This window comes from Bufo gargarizans, chromosome 3, assembly GCF_014858855.1.
Source record: "Bufo gargarizans isolate SCDJY-AF-19 chromosome 3, ASM1485885v1, whole genome shotgun sequence".
In the NCBI taxonomy this organism is placed as follows: Eukaryota; Metazoa; Chordata; class Amphibia; order Anura; family Bufonidae; genus Bufo; species Bufo gargarizans.
In genome coordinates, this window is record NC_058082.1 from 112,065,082 (window position 1) to 112,078,026 (window position 12,945).

At 43.3% G+C, this 12,945-nt stretch overlaps 1 protein-coding gene across 3 annotated transcripts in view; it reads left to right on the forward strand.

The window, feature by feature from the left end:
• The window catches only part of ARHGAP9 (Rho GTPase activating protein 9), a 156,434-nt gene that overhangs the window by 37,003 nt on the left and 106,486 nt on the right, over window positions 1-12,945 (forward strand). For 2 of the 3 annotated variants that reach the window (XM_044287083.1, XM_044287085.1), the window contains exons 2-3: window positions 4,665-4,972; window positions 10,014-10,270. In XM_044287083.1, the coding sequence (XP_044143018.1) occupies window positions 4,675-4,972; window positions 10,014-10,270 (555 nt within the window). In that variant the 5' untranslated portion in view covers window positions 4,665-4,674. Of the gene's footprint in view, window positions 1-3,802; window positions 3,866-4,664; window positions 4,973-10,013; window positions 10,271-12,945 lie in introns of all 3 variants that reach the window. The other variant, XM_044287084.1, reaches the window with a different exon arrangement.

Consider the following 12,945-nt stretch of genomic DNA (forward strand, 5'->3'; position numbering starts at 1 on the left):
AGTCGAGTTTGCCATAAATAATCGCTGTCAGGAATCCACTGGCAAGTCACCATTTCTTGGTGCATACGGTTTTCATCCCCAATTTTGTACTTTCAAAGAGGGGGGGTCTTCTGGAGTTCCCGAAGAGGAACAGTTTTCTTCATCTCTTTCATCGGTATGGCAGAAGGTGCAAGCTAACTTGAAAAATATGAGTGGTAAATATAAATGCATGGCCGATAAGAAACGGTCGCCAGGTCCGGACCTAGGAGTGAATGACTATGTGTGGTTGTCTACTAGGAATATTAAGTTGAAGGTTCCCTCTTGGAAACTGGGCCCTAGGTTCATTGGTCCTTATAAAATAGTAGCCGTCATTAACCCTGTGGCTTTTTGCCTGGAGCTACCTCAGACTTTTAAGATCCATAACGTCTTCCATAAGTCGTTACTCAAGAAGTATGTTCCACCTCTAGAACCATCACCGCTGCCACCTCCTCCTGATATTGTGGATGGTAATCTGGAGTTTCAAATATCCAGAATTGTTGATTCTCGTCGGGTCCGCCGCTCTCTTCAGTATCTGGTGCATTGGAGGGGTTACGGTCCCGAGGAAAGAATGTGGGTTCCAGCGTCAGAGGTAAACGCCAACAGGTTAATTCAGGCTTTCCATGCCTCTCATCCTGAGAGACCTGGTCCTGAGTGTCCGGAGGCCCCTCGTGAAAGGGGGGGTACTGTCACGAGGGTGTCAAGAGCCACGTCTGACTCCGTTATACCCGGGGTCAGGAAGTCACAGCGGGTGTGCTGCGCGCTCTATGTCTAAAGATCACGTTGTTTCTTAGTGATTGTTTTCTGTATTTGCCTTGCAATCCTTTTTGTCTCACTCAGGGATCCGTAGCTTCTCCTCCTCAGCTGTTTCTTGTCTGCCACTCCCAACCTCCTTATATTCTCCTCTCACACTTCTCTAGTTGCCAGTTATAGAGCTTCCTGCCTGGACTTCTATACTGACCCACTGGAGCTGTGAATCCTGGTTGTTGTTCCAGAGTGCTACCCTCCGGATCCCTGTTGGGCTTTTTGTTGTCTTCTGTTGTCGCCCACCTGGGATTATATGTTGAGTCTGTATTGTCTGTCCTCCCCTTGGTGTTTTCCTTTAGAGCTAGTGGTGCGGACTAGTGTTCCCACCGCCCTGTTCACTATCTAGGGCTCATCTTAGGGAAAGCCAGGGTTTTAGGCACGTGATCGGCGTACGGGTGAGGAACCCGTCTAGGGACATCAGGGCAGCCAGGTGCCAGCCGCAAGGTGAGTCAGGGGTCACCACCTTCCCTCTCACTTGGGCAGGGCCTTCCTCTTTCCTTCCCTCTGTGTCACGTATGTGATAGTCACACCGATCGTGATACCAACACTGCAAATACTGACTCTTTGCATAAATGTCATGTAATTGTCGATAAAAGCCTTTGAAACGTATGAAGTGCGTGTAATTATATTTCACTACATCACAGAAACAACTGAAACAAAGATCTAAAAGCAGTTTAGCAGCAAACTTTGTGAAAACTAATATTTGTGTCATTCTCAAAACTCTGCTGGCTCCATTTGAACATCTCAGAGCAATTTATATATTTTGGATACCACAATTAGGTGCAGGATATATGTCAGCTATTGCTATCATAGAGTACTTTCCAGCGGTTTTTATATGAAGTTTTATCAGCAGACTTTATTCATGCTAGTCGCTAGTCTATTTTACTACATTGTATTCTATACTACATTTTATTTGTTCCTTAGTAGTGTACAATAAATACTGTTTTTTTACATAAACTGTTGTCCAGAGCATTTAGACACTTGAGTGCCCCTCAAATACGATTTTCTATTTTCGCTTTCTGGATCTGGGTGATTCTAGAGCAGTGCACCGAGTCCATAGGGGTCCCTCAGGTGAGCCACTAATTTGCTTATTTGAGTCATATATATATATATATATATATATATATACACAGGTACTGAGAATTACACCCAATATAAAGGACATCAGAAGTGCTGAGCAATTTGCCTTTTCACTGGATAACAGCAGATACAGACACACATGCAGATATGGACACATTTGTACACTTACAGGCTGCTCCTCCATGCTTTTCTCTGTTACGCCGGTTTTAGTTGCTTAAAGGCTATGCACACCTTCGGAGGCAACTTTTTTAATGATGGCATTTACTAATTTTGGGCTAAAAATCATTTTTTCAATTGGTCTTTATTAAAAATATTGAGCCGCTCTTTCACAAAGGGTTATATGTCTAGCTGATGACTTGTAGTTTTTACTTTCATTTTGTGCCATCATCTAATAACCCTAATCTCTAATTTATGAAGAGGTCATAAACATTTATTTAAGCCATTCTTATCAGTAAGATAAGGACTATTAGACACGCAGATGAAGCAGGTGATTGTCGGGAAGGAAGCGTTCCTTCCTGGCAATTGCTTGCTCGTTAGTGGAGAAGACCGCTGCTATTTCATGCAGTGATCTCCCCCACAGTAGGGGGAGGAATGATTGCTAATGCTATCGCTCATCCCCATACTAAATCATTATCTGGCAGCAGATCATGATTACACCGCACAATCTGCCGCCAGCAAACGATTTTTAAATCTGCTGAAAGATTCAGATCGTTCGTTGGGTAATCGGCGGCAGTATTACACTGCCAGATCATTGCTAACAAGCATTCCTGCTTGCTCGATTATCTGCACGTCTTATATGAGCTTAAGCTATAATGAGTGTTTATAATGTCAGAGAGCAGAGATATTTATTATTGATAAATTAGTACAAAGCAATAATAATAATAAAAAAACTCCCCCAAATGTGTACATAGTGATTGTCTACAAAGGTCTTCTAGCATCTCCTGAATACAGTGATGTTGGAATTATTGAGTATTTGTCATGCTTTTTCCATGAATTAATGCAAAAAACTTGAGAAAGCTGCTATATACAATAAACCACACAATTTTACATTCATCCCTATGCTACCGTCAATACAGTTATGTGACATAATTGTATTCAGGGCTATGCAGGAGATCAGGAATGGAGGCTAAATTTGTGAGCCTGAGGTCAGATTGTCTTCAGTGTCTTGAGGAGCTGGTGCTTTTCCATCTGCCCAGTCCCTTGAGGGCCAGCTTATGGGACATCGATGTCACCCGATGTCACCTGATGTCTTCTGATGTCACCCCTTTGTGTCTGTTGCTGTTACCCTACCTCACTTATTTTATGTTTGATGTGGGTTTATGTTTGGGGTTTGTTGTTATGTCTGGTTTGGTGTTTCATGTCTTGCCTGTTTGGTGTTTCAGGTCAGCATGGGAGTCAGACATATCCTTTGTATGTCCTTACCTCCGGAAGGGGACTGTTAAGGTCAGTAGGGCCCAGGTTTCGAGAGTATGAGCCCCCCTACCATCGAAGGTGGCTCATACAGTTAGGAGGTCACGGATAGGATTTAGGGATGCTTAGTTGGTTTCCAGCTCACTTTTCCCTGATTCCAGGCCTAGCTGCTCCCTATAATGCCCACATTGTACGGTGGACGGTTTCCCCCACTCCCCACCGTGACATCTACTAAGGGCAACTTCTGAATGGAGTTTGTATGTTCTCCATGCATTTGTGTGTGTGTTTTCTCTGGGTACTCTGGTTTCTTCACACACACCAAAGACATACTGAAAGGAAAAGTAGATTGTAGGTTTCAACGGGGACAGTGAGTGATGATAATGTCTGTAAAGCTCTGTGAAATATGTCAATACTATATAAACAAGATAAATATTTAAGCACTGTCTCCTCATCTCCCACACTGATTTTCTAACTTTTTTTCTTTACACAGTATAGGAAGGAAGCTGTCAACCATTCACGGAGGGAACAACAGCTCATGAATACCAAAACTGAGGTCTCATTACAGTTGATTAACAGTGATTTAAAGGGGTTCGCCGGGAATTAAGAAAATGGACATACTTAAATATTACTTCATTATAAATATATTACCAAATACCTTTCATTTGTTATAATAGCTCGTTTTGTCAGGGGAGCAGTCATTAGGAAAAAATAAAATGGCCGCCATCCTACTAGTCCACACAAAACCTGTCCTAATTACACAGGAGGACAAGTTAAAGAGCTGCACCATCTTCCTCTCTTGTCAGGGATTATGATCCTGAATACAGTTTAATATGATCTTCAGATGAATCTTTGTAGGAATGGAGTTCATTAGGAGACATGAAGTACAGAGAGGATAGTGGGGGTGTAGATAATGAGCAGCAGCACTTGTATGCAGTCTCCATTACCACAGCCCCACATTACCACAGTCTGTCCTGTCTGTCCTCTCTGTACTTCATGTCTCCTCATGAACTCCATTCCTACAGAGATTTATCTGAAGATCTTATCATCTGTAATCAGGATCATAATCCCTGACAGTCAGAGCAGAGAGGAGGATGAGGCAGCTCTTTACCTCAGTGCTGTGAAGTAACTTGTCCTGCTGTGTGATTAGGACAGCTTTGCGGACAGGTTTGCGGATAGATTCCACCCTGAGGTTTCGACAACTTGCAAGTGGCATAGCGACCCCATTCTCTGGAAAGGCTGTACTGCTACATAGCGATTTTTGGTCATGCGACAGGTGTTGTGGCCAAGATTACCCTGTAGCCCCAAACTGAAATGGCTTCATCAAGTTGACTGATCTTCCATTTTTTTGTTAGGTTTCCTGAGATGTTCTCTGGACTCTGGACACAGGAGGGCCGCAGCTGGAAAAGGGCGCACCCACACACAAAGCCAGTGATCTTGCGAGTCCTCAGCAGCTATATGTTCAAGGTGGCTGATGGAAGCATCATTAGTCTGAAAGAGGGAGATATCCTTCTACTGCTAAACAAGCTGGATAAAGATTGGTGGCAGGTCAGGAAGATTGGAGATTGTGAAACCAACAAACCATTCAATGTGCCCACTTCTTATATCAACGAGCTGATCACTCACAGAAATCTGGGGCAGCAAAGCAGAACAGAACGTATAGGTAATATACTATTATTTGTGACCTACTGTAGCATGTCCCGCTGTGATTGCTTTATCTGTGAACAGAAGACTATCTCTATGCATATTATTATATCATGGTATATAAAGTTATAAGCCAAAAACACAGACATGTCTGGCAAATGGATATGATACTATTTCCTAATATAACTTTTATTGCCAACTGTGAGTTGAGATAAAGTGAGAAGCAGTTGGGAATTCACTTTTCCTATGGATTCACCATTGGCATAGCTACAGATGCACGCTGTATCTGCTGTTCCAAAGTAGCCTGCATTCTGCTAATGTACTTACAGTGCAGTTACTGAGTGTTTGAACAAGGCTCTGTTCACATCATGTTAATGGCCTTCACTAAACATATATATACTGGGAGGTATACCATAAATGGATGCTTCTGACAGATACCATACAGTGGCATCTGCCACCTGTAGGGTTCCAATATATACATGTATGGATATTATTGTATGGAATAGCATAGGTTACCAAGGCAGGGCTGGGAGTAGTTATTTTGGTGCCCTAGGCGGAGATATTAAAACACATTTAAAAGAAGCAGTCATAGCAGATCCAGTGATTTACAGGTTACTGCTCAACAGATTTGAGTTCTTCTCCATTTGGTCCAGACCATCACAGGCAGACGTCTTTGGTCAAGGGTGTACAGCCCCCTCTGCCACATAAGAAGACAGCAGTATTACTATATGGCACATGGGGGACTACTAAAGATTCTGCAAACCATTCCCCTAAATTTATACAGACCACTGTCAACCTTCTGCTGCTACCAATACTGTGCCCCCACAAACAGTGCCATACAGATCCCCCCGTATTAATAGTGCTCCCAGACTGCCCTCATTAGTAATAGTGCCCACAATAGTGATAATGCCCGCCAACAGTTCCCTGATTAGTAGCAAGTGCCAGTATATAGTGCTCCCCCCAGTGCCAGTATATAATCCTCCTCCCAATGCCAGTATATAGTGCTCCCCCAGTGCCAGTATATAATCCTCCTCCCAATGCCGGTATATAATGCTCCCACAGTGCCAGTATATAATACTCCTCCCAATGCCAGTATATAATGCTCCCACAGTGCCAGTATATAATCCTCCTCCCAATGACGGTATATAATGCTCTTCCCAGTGCCAGTATATAATCCTCCTCCCAATGCCAGTATATAATGCTCCCACAGTGCAAGTAAATAATACTCCTCCCAATACCAGTATATAGTGCTCCCACAGTGCCAGTATATAATCCTCCTCCCAATGCCAGTATATAATGCTCTTCCCAGTGCCAGTATATAATCCTCCTCCCAATGCCAGTATATAATGCTCCCACAGTGCAAGTAAATAATACTCCTCCCAATACCAGTATATAGTGCTCCCACAGTGCCAGTATATAATCCTCCTCCCAATGCCAGTATATAATGCTCTTCCCAGTGCCAGTATATAATCCTCCTCCCAATGCCAGTATATAATGCTCTTCCCAGTGCCAGTATATAATCCTCCTCCCAATGCCAGTATATGATGCTCTTCCCAGTGCCAGTATATAATCCTCCTCCCAATGCCAGTATATAATGCTCTTCCCAGTGCCAGTATATAATGCTCTTCCCAGTGCCAGTATATAATCCTCCTCCCAATGCCAGTATATAATGCTCTTCCCAGTGCCAGTATATAATGCTCTTTCCAGTGCCAGTATATAATCCTCCTCCCAGTGCCAGTACATAATGCTCTTCCCAGTGCCAGTATATAATCCTCCTCCCAGTGCCAGTATATAATGCTCTTCCCAGTGCCAATATATAATCCTCCTCCCAATGCCAGTATATAATGCTCCCCCCAGTGCCAGTATAATGCGCCCCCAGTTCCAGTATATAATGCAGAGATGTATTTCGAGTTCATGCTGTGCTAAGCACTGGGGTTGAATACGTCCCCATTAAAGGCACATTTACACTTGCCAATTACTGCCATGAATTGCTTTTTTCTGCAAGAGTGTCCTAATGCAGTGGTCGGTGTTAACAAAACAGAAGATTGATGAACATCAGTGGTGATGCTGTAAAAATACTATTAAATATTAAATGTAATGACCGCTACCTAGTGCACATCCAGCCCTGGTGATCAGTGGTTTGGACTGTGTTTTCCAAGGCTAATTTGCTCTACTGCAAAATACAGGGCACACCACAGTGTCATGTACTGGAATCTATATACTGTTTGTAGCTTAGCACTACCCTCAAAATAATAATACATTTAGGGGGTTATTTACTATTCGGAAATGCGCCTAAATTAGGCAATTGACAGCATTTTTTTTTCTGCTCCCTATTGCTGCCACCTGGGAGGTGCCTCCCTAGGCACCCCCATAGTGTCATGACAGCGCCCCCTCTTATGGGTAGCAATGTGGCGCCCAAGGCGGGTGCCTACGCTCGTCTACCCGTCGTCCCGGCCCTGTTGTCTACTACACTAGACAGAGGTTTACCAGCCAAAAAGAGCACACGAGGACACTCCTTTGGCCTCTGTCAGGATAATGTAGCTAATTTAGCGTGTCCTTAGGCCTCTTTCACACAGGTGTCATGTTTTTTTGCCCGGATAAGATGCGGGTGCGTTGCGGGAAAATGCGCAACTTCTCCGCGTGAGTGCAAAACATTGTAATGCGTTTTGCACGCTCATGAGAAGAATCTGCATGTTTGGTACCCAAACCCGAACTTCTTCACTGAAGTTCTGGTTTGGGTTAGGTGTTCTGTAGATTGTATTATTTTCCCTTATAACATGGTTATAAGGGAAAATAATAGCATTCTTAATACAGAATGCATTTGCATAGTACAATAAGGCTGGAGGGGTTAAAAAATAAATAAAAAAAATGTAACTCACCTTAATCCACTTGATTGCGCAGCCGGCATCTCTTCTGTCTTCTTCTTTGCTGTGCACAGGAATAGGACCTTTGATTACGTCACTGTGCTCATCACATGGCTCAATCACATGGTCATCACCCTCAATAAAGAGTTCCTGTTTTATCCTTCATCATGTTGAGACTGGTGTTTGAATAACTTATCAAAAATGGGGGATTGCTATACAGTGAAGATTTGCTATACTCCTCTGGCATAACTACTAGCTCTTGTAAGAGCTGTTCCTGCTCTCTGGCTATAGGAGAGGTTCACCCACTGGAAGCTGAAGCCCGGTCTTGGGTCCAGCACTGGTGGAGGACGGTGAGACCCCAACCAAGCTGCGGCGGTTCGTGGGGTCTGCAGTGCGTACGGTGTCAAGTGGAGTGCTTGGAGTCCTCGGAAAGCACTAGGAGCATCTATTGACGGAGGTACCCGGTCGGTGTGCCAGGCGTTCCGTTACACTGAGGATCTGGGCCTTATTCCCGGGAATTGTCACGGTTTGGTCTGATATCGTCCACAGGCATGTGTGGAGAGGTGCTCGGTCAGCGGATCGAGTGAACAAAGCCAGGATAAAGGTGAACCAGGCAGTAGGGAGGTTTATGGCTAGAAATGGGGCCGTGGCTGTGAGACATGCTGAGTTTGAACAGGGGATTGGTGCTTTCTGGGGGAGTGATGGTATTCATCTTAGCTCGATTGGAATCGATCTCTAGTGCCTAGGCCTGCAAGGGGGCATAGAGACGGCTTTGGGGGTGTGGAGAGACGCTCAGGCATAAGGTTTTAAGCCTGTGCCTTCATGGCGGCGGGAGGTCCTCGGAGTTGGTGGAATATCAGGTTCTGGAGGATGGGAGGGCTCCATAGTTGGGGCTGGACTCCCATGGTAGTATTTTCGGGGCAGGTTTTGCTCCATCAGTGGTGCCTCCGAGCTGGCGCTCATCGGCTGGGGACAAGATGGAGTACCACGTGGAGGAGGAGTTGAACAAAAACTGTTGGGGCTTCGAGGACCTCCATCGTCGTTATTTTATATGTTACACATATGTTGGGTATCATATGCGGTTGCATATGGGTTAGTTGTTTAAGTATGTTATTTAAAATTTAAAAAGTGTTATATATTTTATAATAAACGGCTGCTGTGGCCAATTCAAATCCAACCTGGTGTCGTGTGGAGTTGGGGTGGGGTCTTAGGGTGGTAGGGTGAAAGCAACGAGCATGATCGACGCTACCTTCGTCATGCTGAAAAGTGATCTGTACTGAGCGGGAGGTGTCAGTCTATCATTAGGTTTATTGGGCAGTGTAAAAATTAAAGGATTTTAAAATTAGAAAATATAGATAGCGGAGGAGCTGTTCCAAGCCCAGAAGTGCAACGTTTCCAGGTTTTTAGCATTTAGATGCCGTGGTCACATTTGGCCTTGGCATCTAAAGGGTTAAATGTCTGTGATCGGTGTTACAGCTGGTCGCAGGCATTAGCCCCAGACCTCTCCTGTTTGAAACAGCAGAGACCCGGTGGCTATGGCGCCTGTTGCACTCGCAAGGGGCGCCATATTTAAAGTCCCTCCTTCCACCATACATATACGGTGCTGGGATGAAAAGGGTTTATAATCAGTTAATTTATTTGATTCTGGTACACTATTATACAAATGTGGTCTAAAGGTGGCTTTTAAACACATTAGTCTAAGGTCGTTGAAAACAGACGATTTCAACCAAAACGACTGTGCCTCAGGTGAAATCTACTACAAACCATTGTTATAGCCAACTGATAATAGACCACTATCCTCTGAAAGCAGTCGGCCATTTTCGTTCAATAGTCGCTAGTCCGTAATCGATCGATCCATGAAAGAAATAATTTTCCCAGAACAGTCTCAGACTTGACCGCTCCCTGTGTACTTGACAATATGTAACTAATATGAATGACTGTAATGGCCAATATGGACTGACCTGTTTGTTCAATCTTAAACCTACTTGTGTCTAATGTGTATGGCTACTTATAGTTGGCGGAAATAAACTATGCAGCATATGCTAAACCCTCAGGTCACAGAGATCAAATAAGGCAGTAGGCGTAACCACAGGATGTCCTCATGGCTAGGTGGATAGGCAGATGAAGCTTGAGTTGAATCAGCATTATGTTGCTGGTCTGGTCTTAATGATCTTGTCTTTTTTTTTTCTGTGACAGCGAGTAAATTATTTCACAGATCCCAGGATAACCTCCTCATTCCTCCGTTCTCCTCCTCTAAAATGGAAGAACAAAGTTGTAGCAACCAAACTTGTGAGGACTCTCGAAATAAGGAGCCCAACACGGGGAAAATAACGGGCAGCTTGACAAGAGCACATAAAAAGAGTGCCAGCTTCTCTCTGAGTTCTTCTTGGCATGGACAGTTTCCTAAAAGTGAAAAGCAGAAAAACACATTCCAAAAGTGCATTTCTGAAAAGGTAGGATTTTTTTTTTATCATTGAAGCACTAGTATTACACCGTATAGTTTTATGTGAATAATGTATTCCATTCTACATGTGCAATGTGATCCAAACCTTGAACTGAATTATGTGTGTTTCTTCAGGGGCAAAATTGCCATTTCTGGGGCCTCAATGAAAGTTATGTCTGGGGGCACCCATTGCACTGCTGCAAAAACAACTAAGCCCAACCCTATTAAGCCCGACCCCATCTACTTAGCAGTGCAGCCTGGGTGCTCCACAGATGGGAAAACCCCTTCCCTGTGCAGCTGAACTGGCTGCACAGTCAGTATGTCTGTCCCTGCTTTTTTTTATTTCTTTTTTTTTTCCAGCCAACCGATTGTGGCCATTATGGGGACCTCTGATCTATGGGTCATTCATCAAGCAATTGCTTGGTTTGTATGGTGGTAACGTCTGTCCCTGTGTAATATACTGTATTATGTACTGCATGATGCCTTGTAGATTTCCTTTTACCCACCACAAGCAGAAGTCACTTCTGTGACCACGGTACGATTGAGTCACAAGTTCAGATCTGGCAGTTGCATGTATGTACAGTATATAGATAGGCATACACAGGATTTGCTAACCGGAATTGGGTTTCACAGGTGCAATTATGAATCTGCTATTAGAAACTCTTTCAGTACTTTGAATTGATAATCTCATATCAAGATACTGAAAAACTGTTTTTCAAATATTTTTGTGTGTTAACCCTCTAGCACTGCAGCCAGTTTTCATTTTTCTTTGCTGTTTTTTCACTGTCTTTCAAAAGCCACATTTTTTAGTTTTTACATCAACATGATGAGGACTTTATTTTTTTATATTTTTTTTATGTGGGACAAGATATATTAATTAATGGCATAATTTAATGTACCATATAATATACTGGAAAACACCCTCCTGTGTGTCTGTAAATGTGATTTATTTCTCCTTATCTGTTCTGTGAGCTACAGAGCTGAAAATAAAATAGTGGGAAGTAAGGGAAAGGATGTCACAGCAGTACAGTGCTGGCAGAAGGGATACGACTCCTGCTTCTAAGTGAAATACATCTAGCTGTGCAGCTGAAACAGGGAATAATATGGCTAAAAAAACATTAGGGAAGTCCAGACATAACTGTATACAGTTATGATTATACAAAGAAGCACAGCCATCATACAAACTTTTTGGGAGAACTCAGGGCTATTTTAGTTTTTGCACTTTGGTTTTTCTGTATCTGCCTTCCAAGACCTACTGTATATATTTTTACTTTTTACCATTAACACAGCTATTCATTCGATTCACTTATTTTTGTGGAGTACTGAATATAGAATCAAATGGGCTGGAGCAGCAATTGTTAACATAACTCCTCAGTGCTCAAAACATGAATTTGTATGATTTTAATGGGTGTCTTCTAAAAGGCAAATAAATCATTAAAAATAGATCAGAGCATCAAGGGGCAACATAACATATACAGTCATGGCCGTATATGTTGGCACCCCTGAAGTATTTCTCACAGAAAAGTATTGCAGTAACACGTTTTGCTATACACATATTTATTCCCTTTGTGTGTATTGGAACAAAACCAAAAAAGGAGGAAAAAAAGCTAATTGGACATAATGTCACACCAAACTCCAAAAATGGGCTGGACAAAATAATTGACACCCATAACTTAATATTTGGTTGCACACCCTTTGGAAAAAAATAACTGAAATCAGTCGCTTCCTATAACTATCAATAAGCTTCTGACACCTCTCACCTGGAATTTTGGACCACTCTTCCTTAGCAAACGGCTCCAGGTCTCTCTTATTAGAAGGACACCTTTTCCTAACAGCAATTTTAAAGGGCTTCTGTCACCCCACTAAACTGTTTTTTTTTTTTGTTTACTTATAATCCCTGTACTGCGATTTATGCATACATAATCTAATTAATCATTTCGGTTCAGTAGATTCTGTTAAAAACGTACTTCTAAATATGCAAATTACCTTGCTACCAGCAAGTAGGGCGGCTACTTGCTGGTAGCAGCCGCATCCTCCGATCCTAAAGACGCCCCCTCCGCATGTTGATTGACAGGGCCAGTGAACGGGATCGTCATCAGCGCAGGCGCATTGAGGATGGAGCGGCCGAGCGAGCGTTCGCCTCTCAGTGCGTCTGCGCCGACTGAATACCGTTACGGCGCAGGCGCGAGATCTTGATAGCAGACAGGGCTAGCCAGAGGACAATCCCGTTCGCTGGCCCTGTCAATCAACATGCGGAGGGGGCGTCTTTAGGATAGGAGGATGCGGCTGCTACCAGCAAGTAGCCGCCCTACTTGCTGGTAGCAAGGTAATTTGCATATATTAAAAGTACGTTTTTAACAGCATCTACTGAACCGAAATGATTAATTAGATTATGTATGCATAAATCGCACTATAGGGATTATAAGTAAACAAAAAAACAGTTTGTTGGGGTGACAGAAGCCCTTTAAGATCTCTCCACAGGTGTTCAATGGGATTTAGATCTGGATTTATTGCTGGCCACTTCAGAACTCTCCAGCGCTTTGTTGTTATCCATTTCTGGGTGCTTTTTGACATATGTCTGGGGTCATTGTCCTGCTGGAAGACCCAAGATCTCGGACCCAAACCCAGCTTTCTGACACTGGGCTCTACAGTGAGACCCAAAATCCATTGGTAATCCTCAGATTT